The 18,019-nt window shown below is 33.7% G+C and overlaps 1 protein-coding gene across 1 annotated transcript; it reads left to right on the top strand.

Annotated features, from left to right (window-relative positions):
• Positions 1 to 2,600: 2,600 nt before the first annotated feature.
• On the top strand, positions 2,601 to 10,623 carry LOC132275414 (inositol transporter 1). Its single transcript, XM_059776895.1, has 6 exons — positions 2,601 to 3,150; positions 4,017 to 4,087; positions 4,627 to 4,962; positions 6,826 to 6,933; positions 7,041 to 7,226; positions 9,721 to 10,623. The coding sequence occupies exons 1-6, from the start codon at positions 3,012 to 3,014 to the stop codon at positions 10,363 to 10,365; spliced, it is 1,485 nt and encodes a 494-aa protein (XP_059632878.1). The 5' UTR covers positions 2,601 to 3,011; the 3' UTR covers positions 10,366 to 10,623.
• Positions 10,624 to 18,019: the final 7,396 nt, after the last annotated feature.

Raw genomic sequence — 18,019 nt, 5'->3', positions numbered from 1 at the left:
ATTCTCTTTCAAATAAAATATAAATGGTGGAATTATTTTGACTAACAAACAATGTAGTCTTATAACCAATATATATTTAGAAGGAATCATTGGTAATAAAAGCGACAATAATTTAGATGATATTATTTTTCCTCTTACAAAGCTAATAATGTGGTATTATATATATAGACTAATTAAATATTAACATGCAAATTTAATTGTATTTGTATAATAATATAGATTATATAATTGGTTGGTGAGATTAGTGAGATCTAACACGTCAAATATATATTGATTATTGTATAAATCGACCCTAAGTCTATTATAATTTTCAAATTTCAAATTTCAAATTTACCCTGAAGCAAGTAGTGTGGTGGACACACTGAAGAGCGATTACAAAAGGTAATGTACAAACGCGAGTGGATTAATCCCTACTGGTCATGTCCTGTGATTGTATGAAGTGTGATTAAGGCATCTGATGTAAATTATGTAATAAGAGCTCTTATCGAAACTCACGAGTTCGTCAAAGACAAGACAAGTTTTACAAAGATAAGACGCCACGAAGGATGGGCCTAATTTGGAAAGGGGCATTGATTAAACGACCTGCGGGTCACCAACCTCAGCTGCCCTAATTTTATTATTTTTCTTAATTAATCATATGGTTTTAAACAATGTTGTAATTTTGTGCTTTTCCTGCTAAAACCCGAATTCAATTTTTCTTTTTTTTTTTTTTTTTTTGGGAATTTGAAATTTTCTCTGATATGAAAACATCTGCAAATTTATCATAACTTTTCTTCTTCTTCTTTTTTTTTTTTTTTTTTTTTTTTTATAAAAAAAAAAGAAAACACTTTTGGTGAATTTTATCAAATTTAACATGTATTTTTAAACAATTTTCCAAAAGTTAAAACCTTTTGTCATAATCATCTTTTTACTTAATATTGAAATTATTTCAAATTTATAACAAAACCAAATCTATTGATCTTCCTTTTATCATCTTTGTTATTAATTAATTTAATCTAAATAATCAATTTATCGTCACTCAATTAGCTCAAGTGCTAACATATCCTCCCTTACGTGGGAATGCATAAATATATCTAACGAAGAAAAAAAAAAATCTAACTAGTTAATTCATACTCATCTTATTAATTCACTTTCCTCCCAAATTTTAATCCCATTTTTATACTCCATATTAAGAAAACAAAATATATGCATATTCATATATAATAAACTTATAATAACTATATAGAAAAAAAAAAAAAAAAACTTATAATAACTACATACACCTATTTGAGAAGAATCTCTGTTATGGATTACGCTTAAATGATGTAATTGTTTTTCTTTTTTTATTTTTTTAGTACTTACTTACTTGAGACTAAGGGCATGTTTGGTGTGGTGAAATGAATTGAAATGGAATGAGAATAGAGGTGGGAATGGAATGAGAATGGGAATGATGATTCTTATTTTAGCGTTTGGTTGTTAACGAATGTGTAAAAATGAAATCCTCATTCTCATTCCTGTGTTTGGTAAAAAAGTTGGAATATAATAAATTTATATTGTTTCTTTAAATTACATTATATTATTAGTAAAAAAAATTAACTAAAAAAATTAATCTGCAAAAATAAAAGGGAAAGAAATAATAGAGAGAGAAAATAGACTTAGAAAAAAGAAACAGAGAAAATAGAGAGAGAGAAAATAGACGAGATAGAAAGAGAAAATAGACGAGAAAAAAGAAACACAGGACTCTTTGATGACTGCAAAAATAAAAAGGAAAGATATTTTTCCAATCATCTTTTTTGGCAAGAAAAAAGAAACAAAGGGCTGAGAAAGTTGCATAACAAAACACAGAAGCTCATAGAATTCAGTTCAATTATACTGTTTTTGTCTCATTCGTGTGTAAATAGGAGAAAGGAAACAAATTGCATATAAATACATATTATATATTATATAATGTGTGTATGTAAATTATCTCTTTAAATTATTTTATTAATTCTTAGTGAAAATGGAATAGCCATTCCACCCTCTCAGTAAGAGGAATGAAATTTGATTCCTTGAAATGCTTTGGAAGACAGAAAAGTGAATTAGATAGCATTAACTTTGAATATTAACTAGAGAAAATAAAATTTGATTCTTCTTCTTTCTAGAATAACATTTGGAATTTTTGCCAAATACATTGACTGCGACAACTGAAATTTCCATATGAAGGTGACTCACCTTCGGGTAGCAAATCACTGCACTCAAATTTCCTTGCAGCCGTTTAAATTCAGGACAAGTCGTCCTTGTCGTTCCTACATTTTTCAACAACCACCACACAGACCTCAGGCACCTGCTTGCTTTTAATTTTCTCACTGTTACGCACGAGTTTCTCGAGGAAAATACCAACTTTTTCTCAGGAAAATCCATCTTCTTTTCGGCTTATTGATCAACCAGAACCCGATAGATCTATGTCCCTTTCCGTGTAATTTGTGTATTCTATTTCTCAAAATCATTACAAGACACCCACAGTTTATGGGTCCTTAGAGTGCAAGAGAGCTCCCATTTCTGGTTTGAAATTCCGTGTTTTTCTTGGTTTTGGGGTTGCCCATTTTGGTCTTGACTCCAGAGGGGGGTTAGAACTGGTTGGTAGATGTGATTTTGCTTGGTGGGTTTATGTACTTTGGCTCTATAATTACTGCAATTACAGTCAAAAGGTTCGAGGGTTTGGTTCTGTTTTGCTTCTTACATTGGTTGATTTCCGGGGTTTGAAAGTTTATGGTAATTCAAACCTATTAATCAACTCATCAGATCCCAATTTTTTCTGGGTTGTCCTTTAAATCAGTTTTACCATATTCTGTACAATAATTTTAATCTGGTCTTGAACTGGGTTACTGGGTACAGTTTGTATTTGTTTCTCAGCTGACAAATATTGTATTTTTATAGAATACTAGGTCTAGGATTGAGAGTGTTTACTCTGATTATACTGACTACTTCTGATTGAGGGGTTTTCTCTTGTGTATTGTTAGAACTTTAGAATTTTTTGAGAAAATTGTGTTACAATGACCATCGAGTCGTTGCCGGGAAGTTCCGGGTATTTATCAGGCAGTGATAGGAAAATAACTTATTTCAGTAATTCATATGTAGTGGGTTTGACTGTGGTTGCCGGCATCGGTGGACTGCTCTTCGGCTATGACACAGGTATTAGAATTTTCTGGCAGTGATACACTAGTTTTCTTTATTTATGTGTCTGTTTATGAACTGTTTGCACTTTCAATTGCTTTGTGAAATGTTCTGGTCACTTGGCATGAAAATTTGATATTTGTGGATAATAATATATTTATTCTCTGGAATGAGAATGATACTTGCTATTCAATTGCTTGGGACCTACCACTTACTGGTTTGATTGAGATTTATCTTGCATTCCATGTTGATAAAGTTAGTCTATTGTCATTTGTCAGACCTATTGCACCCTCAGGAACAGAAGTGCCCATGAATTTGGTTTTTTTCCTTTTCCAGAGCTATTGGGTGTGTTGCCGTGTTATTATATATTGAAAGGTTCATTTGCTGTGGCGTTATGCAGCAGATATGATTAACAAAGCCCTTATTTGAGTTATTTACAATTTTATTTTTGATTTTCATGAGAAAATATTGGAGATTTTTATTTTTATTTTATTTATTTATTTATTTTTCTTGATTGATCAAAATGCATAGGACATGTTAAAGTTCACATGAATTTTGGTGATTAGCAAATTTACATGTATTTTAGCTGTTCATAGTATATTTCTTTGAGATCAACTGAAAGTCCCCAACCCCCAACCCAACCCCACACACACTATGTCCAGCCAAACAAATGAAATTTTAACGTGGGCAACTTATATAAATTTATCTAATTTCGTTTTTCTTTTCAGAACCATAAGTTCTTTCAATCCATTTCATTTGTTAGAAATAGTGTATAGTATACACTAGTTTCTTTCTTTTTGTTTGATTTTAGTTTTCATTTTCCCATTCTATGCATCTCAATTTTTCTTGGAAGTCTCTTGTTGATTTGCAAATTTAAATGACAGGAGTTATATCAGGAGCCCTTCTGTATATTCGAGATGAATTTGAGGTGGTTGATCAGAGTAGTTTCCTACAGGTACAAGCTCTGACCAACTGATTCTTTATTTTTCTTTTCTTTTTGGAAAATTATATACATTTTGGTTTCTGAAAGAAATGAGAGAAAACACCCTTCAATTGTTTTTGAGTTTGAAAAGAGGGAAAAGTCTGTGAAGTAGGTTTTTGTAGCTGTGGTAGCAGCAGTGGTGCTGTTGGTGGGGTGGTGGTGTTTATTAATGCTAGAGAGACAAAATCTTTTTTGGGAAAATTACAAATTAGGGTTCTTTCTGAGAAGTATTTTATTAAAAAAAAAAAAAGGGTAATATAACAGATTTTGAACTCAAATGAACCAATTTATACCTTCCCTCGTAGCTCATGGGTACAGCTTGGAATGAACCTAAAATTTGATTCTCCCAATCATTTTTTTCCACCTTTTTGATGGGATTCGAAAGCTGTAAAGTTTATTGTAACCATTCACCATTCATCTTTTCCTCCAATTTTGCTCGTAATTCTTTATTACTTCCAAGTGGGAGTCGTAAACTTATTTCTTTTGAGGGTTCTACATCTATTATTTTTCAGGAAACAATTGTCAGCATGGCCTTGGTTGGGGCAATAATTGGAGCTGCAGCAGGGGGCTGGATAAATGATGTTTATGGACGTAAAAGAGCTACTCTTCTTGCTGATGTGGTCTTTGCAATTGGATCAATTGTTATGGCTGCTGCTCCAGATCCATATGTTCTTATAGTAGGACGACTTTTGGTTGGTTTGGGTGTTGGTGTGGCATCTGTTACTGCTCCTGTGTATATTGCAGAAGCATCCCCATCAGAAATAAGGGGAGGTCTTGTGAGCACTAATGTGCTGATGATTACTGGTGGACAATTTCTTTCCTACCTTGTGAATCTTGCTTTCACAGAGGTCAGATTTTTCTTGCTTTGTTATTTCATGCTGTTCCCCATATTGCAGTGTTTTTCCAGATACAACTTGATGTCAATATTACCAGAACAGTTGAAAATAATATGGACAAAAGGATCCTGTTAGCCCTTAAAACTTCAGTACTGTTACATTTTTACAAGTTTGGGCCTCTAAGGAAGTAAATTTTGTCCGAGTTGGGTTGGGGTGACCTTAAAGTAAGGTTTCCAAACATATAATTATTAAAAGTGGGAAGAATTTTTAATTTGGCAGAGAATGGTTGGTCTATACATGCATTTCACTTTAGAACTGTAGAAGTAAAAAAGAATACATGTCATTGACGAAAGTTTTAGGGCCCCACATGATTGTGCAAGAACATCAGAAAGTTCTCAAGGTGTACAGTTTTAACAGTGACTGATCTTAACTAGCTTTTGACTATTCAAATGCTAATTAACAATATGAATTGCTACTGAGGATTTCAATTTTCCCTTTTGCCTTTTCTTTCTCGTCGTAAAGAAGAAATTGAATTCTATGGAAATGTCTGCATAAATTCTTGGATACGATCTTCTTCTGTAGTTGTTGAGGATTGACTAGTTTAGTTGACAGGAAGGATTTTAAATTTGTAAAATTTTCCATATTTATGTTATCAGCATCATTTAGTTTCCACAAGGTACATTTACGTTATTTTATACTACAGTGTGGGAGAATTTTGTGTTTAATTCATGCTTAATCCAATTGCTTTCTTGGCATGAAAGGTTTTCCATTGTGCAGTTTCGAAGAGGCAGCATCAGGATAGAATTTGGGGCTTGCATATAAGTTGTCGCAATGAGAAACATCTCTGAAGGAAACTGTTCTTTACTTTTCTGCCTATATTAGTTGTTATGCGGTGTTTAGTTGTTGAAAGCATGCGGTTGATTCCTTGACTAAAGTTAGTGTGTGTGTGTATATATATTATCACTTGCTATTTTGTTACTATTCTATATTTATTATTATAATGGATCACCTCTTCCTAACTGGAAGTTATCACGTGGCAAAAGTGTTCAGTTTCTTCTTCTTCCACTCTCAATTTTTTTTATTATTTGGTTGTCTTATTGGACTTTCATTACCTTTTGACCACTTGATTATGATTTTATTGTCAACCAGAGTTACACACTGGTTTCCTTCGATGGCCTATTGAGGGGTCACAGATGATGACTTAGAAGTCCATTGTCTCTTTTGAATAACCTTAATATATATGATTACTGGGTCCTCTTAATTTTCATGCAATTAGTAGTATTCTTAAATTTCATTGGACTTTTATGGTCCTGTTTAATAGTCTTGAAACATTTTATTACCGGGTTATCTGTTTATATTGTAAAAAGGCTAGCTACTTGTTCGTGAAGAGTGTCCAGAAAGAGTGGTTAGAAGAATGAAGGACTAATGAATTACACTGGGCAAGATTTACCACTCTCTTTTTATATTTTTTAAATTATTTCATCTGGATTTTGCACCTAAAAATTAAGACTTTTCGTTCAACATAATTTCTAGTGATTTTTGAATTATTGATATATAAAATCTTTTACTTTCAACATGTTAGGAATTTGCTTAGCATCTAGTTGGGTAGCTCAGCTTTTTGGTCTTCTGAATTTTTTTCTTTATATATATGTGTGTATTTGCATAAATTGCAAATACACACATATTTTGCATTTTATAAAACCTTATAGCTCTTTGGGTTGAGGGAAAGCGATTAAGTTGAAGGATGGACTAGTTTGTTTCTTTTTGGTTTGCAGAAGGAACGAAGATCTTATTGTTTCTATTGTTGTGGCTAATACTACTAGAAATTTATGAGCAATATGTGTAATGTTTTCTTCCATGTCCATGGTTGAGCAGGTTCCGGGGACTTGGCGATGGATGCTTGGAGTTTCCGGCGTGCCGGCTGTTATTCAGTTCTCCCTTATGCTGTTTTTGCCAGAGTCCCCTCGCTGGCTTTATATGAAGGTTCAAATTGCTTTGTTCTTTCTAAACTTTCTTTCAGAACTAAATTTCTCTCCAGTTGTAATCAACTTTTTTAATAAAAACCTTTTCTATGATGTGCTCATGTGCAGAAGGATAAATCTGAAGCCATTTCCGTGCTTTCTAAAATTTATGATCCTTATCGGTTAGAGGAGGAGATTGATCAACTTTCTACCGCATTAGAGGAAGAAGACCAGAGAAAGAATGCTGTGAGATACTCGGATGTTTTTAAAGTGAAAGAGATCAGACTTGCATTTCTTGCAGGAGCTGGACTTCAGGTAAGATTGGGTCTTTCCTAGACAGCCCTAGTGTTTTAAACTCTCCCTATGTATATAATATTTGGTTTTCCTTGGATGGTCGTGTTCTGTCAACATAACTTCTTGTCATGTGTAATTACCAGTCTGCATGTATGCATTAATCATATATTAATCTCTCCCTTTAACTGGAGATACATTGCAATTAGTCACTATTTATGATCCTGTTTGTATGAATTGTGAGAAGGTTTTTAAATTGGGAAGACATCTTTGAAAATATCATTGCAACATTTTAAAGAAAAAGATTGCGAACCTACTCCAGATGCTGATCCCCTCCCCCCTCCCTGGAAAGAAATTCACTTATTTGATCGACACAAAAGGCTTTTAAACTTTAGGATAAAATATTTAGTGAAATTACACACGCTTGATAGTTTGAATAAATTTGCACCGTACTTGCTTAAACTTTGGGGCGTGGTAACAGGAATCTCCTTATGTCCAAATTTCTGTTAATTCCGTTACAAAATATAAGTGTACTGCCCAAAATACCCTTCAATAATTTGAAATGACTTTATTACCCCTCAAATGGTGTTAAGTAACAAAAATAATCTCTCCTTGATGGACAAAGATACCCTTAACCAAAAAAATAATAACAATAATTCTCTCCATCTTGTTATTTTCTCTCTCCTCACTCATCTCTCCCAAGTCCCAATATAATCACCCTTCTCACCTCCTCCACCCCACCACCACCGCCATTGCCTCCTTTGTTCTCTTTTTTCCACTCTATCACTCCACTTCCATCACCACCAACTTCCAAACCACTACCACCAGATGGATGTTCTGATATCTTTAAACCTCTTGGGTCTCTTTGGTTGGGATGATATCACGGATGCCCTCTCCATCTCGATCATACTCAAATGATTCTCTTTGGTTGGGTAATATCAAGGTTGCCATCTCCATCTCAATAATACTGAACAAATGTCTCTTTGCTTAGATAATATTATTATCTAAACCCTCTCCATCTCAATCGTCCCAAACAGGTCTCCGTAAATATATTCTTCCCATCTTCACTACTGTCGACCAGCCGTGGCTGAAACCTAAGCTTGGGAAAGGAAGATTTCCATGATGTGAACCGAGAGGTGAATAAGGTATAGAGAGTAAGAAGAGCTTACCTGATTAGGTGCCGACATAAATGAGGGTTTGAGATTTGGAGACTCTGGAGACTGCCAAAAATCGAAGCAAGGAGAATAAGGAGATGACGATCTGCCCTTGAATTGAATCTGTGGCCTTTGATTGAGAAAAATGGCATAATTTTTTTTCGTTTTCTCCAAATATCATCCCGTAAATCTCTCTCTCTCTCTCTCTCTCTCTCTCTCTCTCTTGTTATTTACTCCTTCCGTCCCATATTAGATGTTCATGTTTAGAAATTGGAGTTTTTAAGGGGACATGCAATTAATGCATTGTCCCCTTTTAAAATTACCAACTTGTCCTTTTTAGTTTTGATATGTATAGTTACCAAGTTTGAAATTTTTTGAAAATATAAAGGACAATGATGGAAAGATAAAACTTATTTGCTTTACAACTAATTTGGGACATCTAAAAATAAGATAGTGGACTACTAATATGGGACAGAGGTAGTAGTTTTATTTTAAGCCATGATGGTGAGGTCTGCATCATCTCTAGACTGTATGTAGTAATAATTGCCTCTCAATTAATTGGAACATGGAGGTGGAAAATATATGTTTCAATTAAGAATACTCGGTTATATGTTTCCAGTTGATATTATCTAGGCAAGTTCTTTATGTTATTTCCAGAGAGGCCTTTTATTTTGGCCGGCAGTAACAGGACTGTCATAGCTTTAGGCATTTGCCTCATGAGTCATGAGAGTTTCGCAGATTGTGGCACGAGTTTTTGGTTACTTGCATTAACGTTGTGCCTTCTTTTTTTTTTTGGCTTTAAGCCTGTCTTTTGGCATCTTAAGATGTAAACTACAAAAAGTCTTTCTAGTCCTGATGACATTATTGATAGGGTTGCTGAAGTCCCACCAAGTGGGCTTCTGAGAGCACGTAAAAGTGCATACTGCTTCAGTGTGAGGAAAATCGGCTAATATTACTTGAATAGCAACAGCACGAGACGTGGAATCTAGGCTTGAACATGGTAGTATGTTGCATTTCCAGCACCATAATTTACCAAAATCATTTACACCACCTCCTTTTTCTCCAAGTGGATAATAAGAATATAAATTCGAAATCCACTTTAAGTCATTTCCTTTGATGTTACTTATCAAAAAAAAAAAAAATCACTTCCTTTGATGAGCACTGTATGCATAACTCGTTGATGGCACTATTGACCCAGTTTTGCAATCTTTGAAGTGCTAGATTTTGAGTCATTGTTAAGATCAATGATTTCTTGAAACGCATGGAGGTTGAAATATGAGCTGTTGCCATGGAGTAGTTGCCTTTTCAGTACTTTTTGTTTAGTGTTGTGGTCTGTTTGTGACAGAAGGATTATGAATTTGCAGGCATTTCAGCAGTTCACTGGCATCAACACAGTCATGTACTACAGCCCAACAATTGTTCAGATGGCTGGCTTCAGCTCCAACCAATTAGCAATTCTTCTATCCCTCATTGTTGCCGCAATGAATGCTGCTGGAACAGTTCTCGGAATTTACCTCATTGACTATTATGGACGCAGAAAGTTGGCCCTCAGTAGCTTATCTGGCGTAATCCTGTCCCTTATCATTCTCTCCGTGGCATTTTTGCTAGAACCTTCTGGTTCTTCAGCTGGATATTTGGGGTGGATTGCAATACTAGGTTTAGCCTTGTATATTGCTTTCTTTGCACCTGGGATGGGGCCTGTACCATGGACGGTGAACTCGGAAATATATCCGGAGTCGTATCGAGGGATGTGCGGGGGCATGTCAGCTACTGTGAACTGGATTTCGAATCTGATAGTAGCCCAGAGTTTTCTTTCAATTGCTGATGCTATTGGAGCAGGTGGGACTTTCTTGATCCTTGCCGGTATTGCTGTGATTGCTTTCGTGTTCGTGGCAGTGTATGTGCCAGAGACCAAGGGATTGACATTTGAGGAAGTTGAGAAGATTTGGAAGGAGAGGGCTTGGGGCAGCAGTAATGGTAGAGAGAGCCTTTTGGCGGGAGGGCAGTGAGCCCTAAGAGTAGGGTTATGGCTCGCTGCAGCATTAATTTTTAAATGGTTTTGAAGGCAGCTTGTATCTCTATTGGTCTATATCATTAGTGAATAAAGATTGTGGGCTTATGAAAGTGTATATGCTTTGGCAACTATGTGCTATTACTATCAGAATTTTCAGGCGTCCCTGTGTGCTTGATATGTGTGTTTAAATATAATTGTATGTATACAGACATATCTACATATAAGGCTTCAAGATAAGCTCTATTTTTTTCTAGTTTAATGATTTATTTATTTATTTATTTCTCTAATATAACTGTATATAAAAAAGCAATGGTGGAGTAAAGTATTGTTGGCTAATTGGTATGGAACCGTAGAATTGTCCAAATATAGCTCAACCGAAGAAATCTATAACTTTTTGTTGCATTGACCGAAAATCAATGAAGAAGATATTATTGATTTTGGACACAGGTACGCTAATACATTGAATAATAACGCACGATCCAATTGTACCACAACATGCAAAAATGATAAAATTTAATGAACATAGAATTATATGCTTAATTGTTTTTTTTTTTTTTTTCTTTTTTCAAGTAACTATCCACCCACACTCACAATCTAAGTCACATAAAGCAGGAGCAGGAGTGAGCGAATTCGAGAGCGGGAGCGGGAGAACAACAGAATTAAGTTATAAGCAGTAAGAATTTGAACGAGAGCGTGCACAGAGCGTGAGAGCAACACCTGTTGGTTGAGAAGGATTGTGTGACTTAATTCACAACTACAAATGTCCACTTATCACTTGGGTTAATGGTGTGGATAGTTTGTATGCATAATAGGTCCGTCCCTGGTCTGGAAGTGGAAGGAGGTTTTCTGGTTTTAGGGTTTTGTTTCCAGTCCTCATCACCGGCACTGTAGCGTTACACTTAACCAGGAAACATAAACTACGTAGTATATGAAAAAAAAATATGGTTCAGCCCAACACGTCCAATTAAATATCTAACCATCTTACAATTTTAATAGGCCCAACCCAACCCAAGCAGTTCACTCATCTCACAGACCGAATATAAGAAAAACACGTGAATCTCCTCCTTACGTCTATAAATTTTTATTATTGCGGTAGAACTAGAAATAAAATATTATGTGACTTATTATGACACTGATGAATGATTAGAATCTGTTTATAACTCGTTAGAATCTGAAATAAATAAAACAAAATTAATAAAGAAAATGAGACAATTTATGACAAAATGGGTCAAAAAAAAAAAACAGATTGAACTTCTAATTTTTAAATAGCATGCATTTAGGGAGGTATACAATAATTTAAATTGTAATTTATTAAATTTTATATGGGTGGGTTACCTTGAGTTGATCAACGGGATAAAAAAGTAGAGATTTAATTTTAAATTTTTTATTATATTTTAGTCGAAAATTTGTATGTCAATAATGTAATTTTTAATTCCTTTATCACACTCAAACAAATAAGCAATATCAACTAGGAATGGATGCAATTTTCTAACACTTATTATTAAATTTTTTTTTTTTAAAGAAAACAAAATTCGATTAGCGGTGAGACGTGATTTTATTTCGTGATTTTATTTTTTTAATACTTAACTTTTATTGTCCCCATATTATATTTATTGCATTCCAAATAAATATTTTGGTATAATTATTTTGAAGTGAGTAGTTTTAAAAAACCAAGTTATCTTCCTTCTTATTTTATTTTTGATAATGTAATTAAAATATAAAATTTAATATTTTAATAATATGATAGTACTACCTCCATTTAAAAAAAACGTATCGTATTTTGAAATTGGGTAATTTAATTTGTAAAGGTCACAGTTTTTTAAAAGTGACACTTCATACAGGCGGGAGGGAGTATTATATTAAGTAAAACATGTCAAATGATTGGTATGAAATAAATTGCAATAGAACCCTCTGGTAAAGGGTCATGGTAAGCTACGCATCAGCAACACCCTAATTTTCCTGCACCAACATGTTGTTTCAAACGGTAGTCTATCTGGAGGTAATCGAAGCCGTTGATTTTCCCAGTAAATAGCATTTGTGCTTAGGATCCATTCACCAAAGTCTTTGATTTGATTGTAAGTTTGGTAAGGGATGATAGTGATAGATCAGACGGACCGCATATGATCAGATGGACGAAAATGTGCCAACAGCATTATAATGGATGGTAGTGTGGATGTATGGTTTTGGGGTTCATATTTAGCTCACCAAAATGCTGACTCGCGTCTCCCGTGAAATTATTGAGGGATTGCGACGGGCCACGTGGGTTGTTGGCCTGTTATTGTCTTATTCCAACTGCTTTCAATGATAAGGGTCACACGTGGCACTTCAGAAATCACTCAATACCCATATGGATTATGGACCATGTCATGTCATCTTTTGTACATACATGAGCATGAACGATGATGCATGCCATCATGTAGCAATGTGGCACAAACCAATGATGTGATGGATGTCGATGTAGATAGAAGAGGGGAGGAGTTTAGATGAGGGGATGACCCACCGTCCAAAAGCTGAAAATAAAATTTTATTAATTATCACATTTATAAATGAAATTAGAAAATGATTTCTTTTTCTTATAAATTAGTTTGATTTGTTTATGAATGTGAACATAAACATACACTAACTTATATTTACGAATTTTCTTTCATAAACCTATATGAATTTATACTTATGAATGTACATGTTCACAAGTCTGAATTTTTTCATGATCAACTCGTGTACTAAACAAACTTAAAAATCAAGCTCGAGTCGATAAGGCTAAGTCGAGTTTTACGAACAATTTGATTCATTTACAATCCCACTTCATATGAATTAATTCCTTACATTATATATGCATAGAATCTAAATCATGAGTTTTTACCTTTGTATCAACGTGAAAAAAAGAAAAAGAAAAAGAAAAATGACAATAATAATAATAATATAAACAAAACATTTTGACATTATTTACAACAAAATGCTGCAATACTTAAATTTGGTAATCCAAATTTACATTCCAAACTTTAATCAGTACAATAAACAAATAATACACGCAAAAAGTGGGAAGGAGAGAGAGAGAGAGAGAGTTGACGTTGAATAGATTGAACAACAAATCATTATTGAATGGGTGACAAAGAATAATCTTTATATATTATAATTTATTAGTATAAAAACAAGATTTATTCAAATCTCGGCAGGTTCTGATTGCTTATTGTTTGTTTAATGAATATGGTGAAGGCATGATTCCCAAGGTTGCGGATTACTATAGGTTTCTTTTTGTAGTTGAAATCCCACAAGGATTTTGGACGTGAAAGTCCTCCTTTGAGTTGTGTGAAATATGAGAAAGTGCGTGCGCACGCGCGTGTGTTTTTTTCACTTTATATAAAGAATTGTCGAATTCACACACTGGAGGTGACTTTTTTCACACACTCCTCTATCGGAATGGGACCCACATATGTGAGGATAACATCAATACACTGAAGACCACACAATTTGGTATGGCTACTAATGTATACAGGGTCTGAATGGCCAAATTGCCAATTGCCAATTGCCAATTGCCAGTCGCAGTTTCTAGAGGACTTGAATAATTACTTATTCTATATGTCTCTTTTGAAATCGATGTGTTACTTATTTTATTTTTATTTTTAGAGATAGTTACTGCTTTCTAGTTTTCCCCCAAAATGGAGGAGTGGTCAAAGGAATGGTCCGCATGGTAATAATAATATATATATATATATATATATATTATTTTATTGTGGTGTAACCGTGTAAGATTAGCTATTATATTTGTATTAATGACAAGAGACAACAAATGAGGGAATTGGTTTGAATATGTGTCTATTAAATTAGACTTTTACTGGTGATGTTGAATAATTCTTATGCATACATTTCAGCCTAAACATGGAATTGACATAATCGTCCGCTAGCCAATGCGATGGAGATTGTTTATTTCTGATGAAGTTCTAAGTAACCACCTAAAAATTTGTCTCTAACCACCTAAAATTTGTCTCTATATGTTGCTTTATTGTGACAAAATTGTAAGATATTGCCACATTAACCTTCTTCTTGCTGGCTGGACTAACACTATTTTAACAATTCATTATTTACATAATGCTGTTATTTAATCAACCAAAAATAAAATACTCTTTGAACAATTCCAATTATGAAGTTAGATTGACAATTAGTGATCGTAATTTCTTCCAACCCAACAAGTTTTTCTCACGTCTCTAATAGGGTGGATTTGGTAACTCTCTAAATGAGTGTCGGACGGATATGATAAAATAATTAAAAATTCGAATCGAATTTGTGGTGGGGACTGATTTAGTGATGAACTTTCAGTCTTAAGTGTTGTTTGATAAAACTGAAAACTGTAAGTCATGAGCGCTGAAATTTTAAATGCTGATTGTATTAATATGAAAACCTGTTTAATATTATCTTATTTGTAAGCGTTGAATTCATTAAGATTGTTTGTTAAATGTAAGAGCTCAAATATGAATGTTGTACATATTATATTTTTGCCCTCAATTATCTTCTACACATAATATCGTTATACAAGATACTATATATATATAATATAATATAAACACATGTACAAAATCATGCATTTCACCAAAAAGTAATATAAACACATATATGGTACATAGAAAATAATTCTATTCATGGAATAATTATGTTACCTCGATGGAATCCAGTATCAATTTAATTTTCACTCGACTATATTAATTCGAGCTGTTTAATCTATTATTGATATATTGTCGCATTTGTTTGTATAAGAGATGATCAAAACCTAATGCGTTCTCGTCCAACTATTACATGTAGGAGTAAAATATTTTCATGTAAATCTACACTATTGAAAGATAAATCAAGCACAAATATAAAATTGTGTAAGATAAAATTGTTAATAAGATGAAATAAAATAATATGAAGTGAATGAATTACGAAAATGAAATATTTATGAAAAGGATATTAGAATTTATGGCCAAATCATTTCATTTTAGGGATTGCATTGCATGACCGTTGATTATAAACTCAAGTGAACTATATAATGTTTATTATTATTTCTTAATTAGTACTCACACCCACATGTCTTCTGTAATACCCCGTATTTTATTAAAGAGCTTAGTTTATTTAAATTCATTTATGTGTAGATTTCTTTACCTATTATTGTGCATGCTACATTATTATATTAAGTTCATTTAATTGTGCATGTATTCTTATTTTATATTTTTATTGGTAAGGTTTATATTAAGCAATATTAATTAATTAAAGTATTATATTTATATTGTAAAGTATAATTATGATTGTAATGTGTTCTTATAAAAATAATAATAATAATAAAAATTAATATATTAATAATAATATAATAATAATAATAATATTAGTAATAATAAGACTAACTAAATATTACTAAATCAATGTAATGATGAAAAAAAAATTAAATCTTAGGATAGGATTTCATTCCCATAGTTGAACCTTAGGACATTTTGCTTGACTTGGCTTGCTTGGCTTAAAGTGATATAGGTAGGAATGTGAGGAATGGGTGAGAATTAAATGTAAATTTAGATATTTGTATTATATATATTATATAAGTTAGTATATATATATTAGTTAGCCAACTTACCCTTAAGGCAACTCACCTAAGTAGAAAAGAAAGAATAACAGTGAGCAAGTGTTGAAGAGTGAAAGGAAGAGAGAGAAAGAAGGGAGCCTGCACCGGTGTAGGCGATTTTACCCAACTACGCGCAACCGGCGGATTTATTTTAAATCCAAAAAGGCAAGTTATTATCTACTTTTCCCTTTTGAATTAATAAATTAATTGCTTAGTTTATTTTTATGCATAGAGACCAGGTTAGGAGGTTAATAAATTATTAATTTTAGTTTATTAAATTAATAAAATTTTAATTATATAGGACAGTATATATTTATTTAATATCCTATGAAATTAATAATGGCTGAAAATAATTAAATAAGGCTTTAGGGATTTTTCTAGAATTTTCTAGATTTTTCCGGGGCTTTTCTGCAATTTCCGGCGACCTTCCGGCGAGTTTTCCGGTCGCCGGCAATGGGGGAGATGACCGGAGTGATCCGGTGTGATGCGGCGCACCATAGGAGGGTATGCGCGCGCATCTGGGCCATTAACAGGAGCGATTGATCCGGTGCACCGCGGTCCATGTTACCGCGGTACACCCGGATCTGTGAGCGTTGGATGGAGGGAAGATAGGGTGAGATAATCCGGTGTTGTAATACCCCGTAATTTTAAAGAATGTATTTAAATTAATCTTGTGTTAGATTAATTAATTTTATTTATTTGTGCATACTACATTATTATATTAAGTTCATTTAATTGTGCATGTAAATTAATTGTGTATGTTAAAATAGTAAATTTATTCATTTAATTATGCATGTATTATTATTAATACTTTTATTTGTTGGTTATGCTTCTATTAATCAATATTAGTTAATTAAAGTATTATTTGTGTTATATAGTATTATGATGATATGATGTATTATTTTGTAATAATAATAATTATATTAATTTAATAATAATAATAATAATAATATAATAATAATAATTATAAAAGTTTATTAATAATAATATTAGTAATAATAATAATAATAGTTATAATAATAATAATAGTATTAAACCAAAGTCATGATGAAATTAGAGATTAGGATAGGATTGCATCAATGGTTATGGTTGGAATTGAAGCCTTATGGTTGGGAGGATGGTTAGTTGATGAAAAAAATAAGATATTTGTAATATTTATATTATATATTTTGTATATAAATTAACTAGCTTGCCTTAGAAGAAAATAAAGGGAGTTAGAAGCAAAGTATCAATTCTAGAGAGCTATTTTATAAGAGTGAAAGGAAAAGAGAAAGAGAAAGAAGCTTGGACCGGTGTAGGCAATTTTACCCGACTACGCGCAGACCGGCGGATTTATTTTAAATCCAAAAAGGCAAGTTATTATCTACTTTTCCCCTTTGAATTAATAAATTAATTGTTTAGCTTATTTTTATGCATAGAGCCAAGGTTAGGAGGTTAATAAATTATTAATTTTATTTTATTAAATTAATGGAATTTTAATTATATAGGATGGTATATATTTATTTAATGTCCTATGAAATTAATAATGGCTAAAAATAATTAAATAAGACTTTAGGGATTTTTCTAGAATTTTCTAGATTTTTCCGGGCATTTTCTGCAATTTCCGGCGACCTTCCGGCGAGTTTTCCGGTCGCCGGCAGTGGGGGAGACGACCGGAGTGATCCGGTGCGACGCGGCGCACCATAGGAGGGTGTACGCGCGCATCCTGGCCATTAATGGAGTCTGATTGATCCGGTGCATCGCGGTCCATGATACCGCGGTACACCCGGATCAGGGAACGTTGGATGGAGGAGATGCAGGTGGATTAATCCGGTGTGGCGCGCATGCAGGAAAGCTGATGCAGCCAACCAACCGGAGGACGCCGCGTCAGCAAGGCACCCTTAGTGCGCGCGTGGCAGCGCGTGCGCGCGCGTGGGACTCTCCAGACGCGCGTGGGAGCGCGTGCGGGCGCGTGGCTGATGCCAGACGCGCGTGGAGGCGCGTGGGAGAGTGGGGAAAGCTTGGCTGCGCGTGGGGAGGCTCTGGGAGGCGCGTGAGGGCGCGTGTGGGGTCCCTACAGCTGCTG

Source organism: Cornus florida, unplaced genomic scaffold (genome assembly GCF_030987335.1).
Source record: "Cornus florida cultivar Cherokee Brave unplaced genomic scaffold, ASM3098733v1 CherokeeBrave_3.0.0_Hap2_Chr09, whole genome shotgun sequence".
Taxonomy (NCBI): Eukaryota; Viridiplantae; Streptophyta; class Magnoliopsida; order Cornales; family Cornaceae; genus Cornus; species Cornus florida.
The sequence above is the reverse complement of the archived record's forward strand: the minus strand, read 5'-3'. Positions and strand labels throughout refer to the sequence as shown.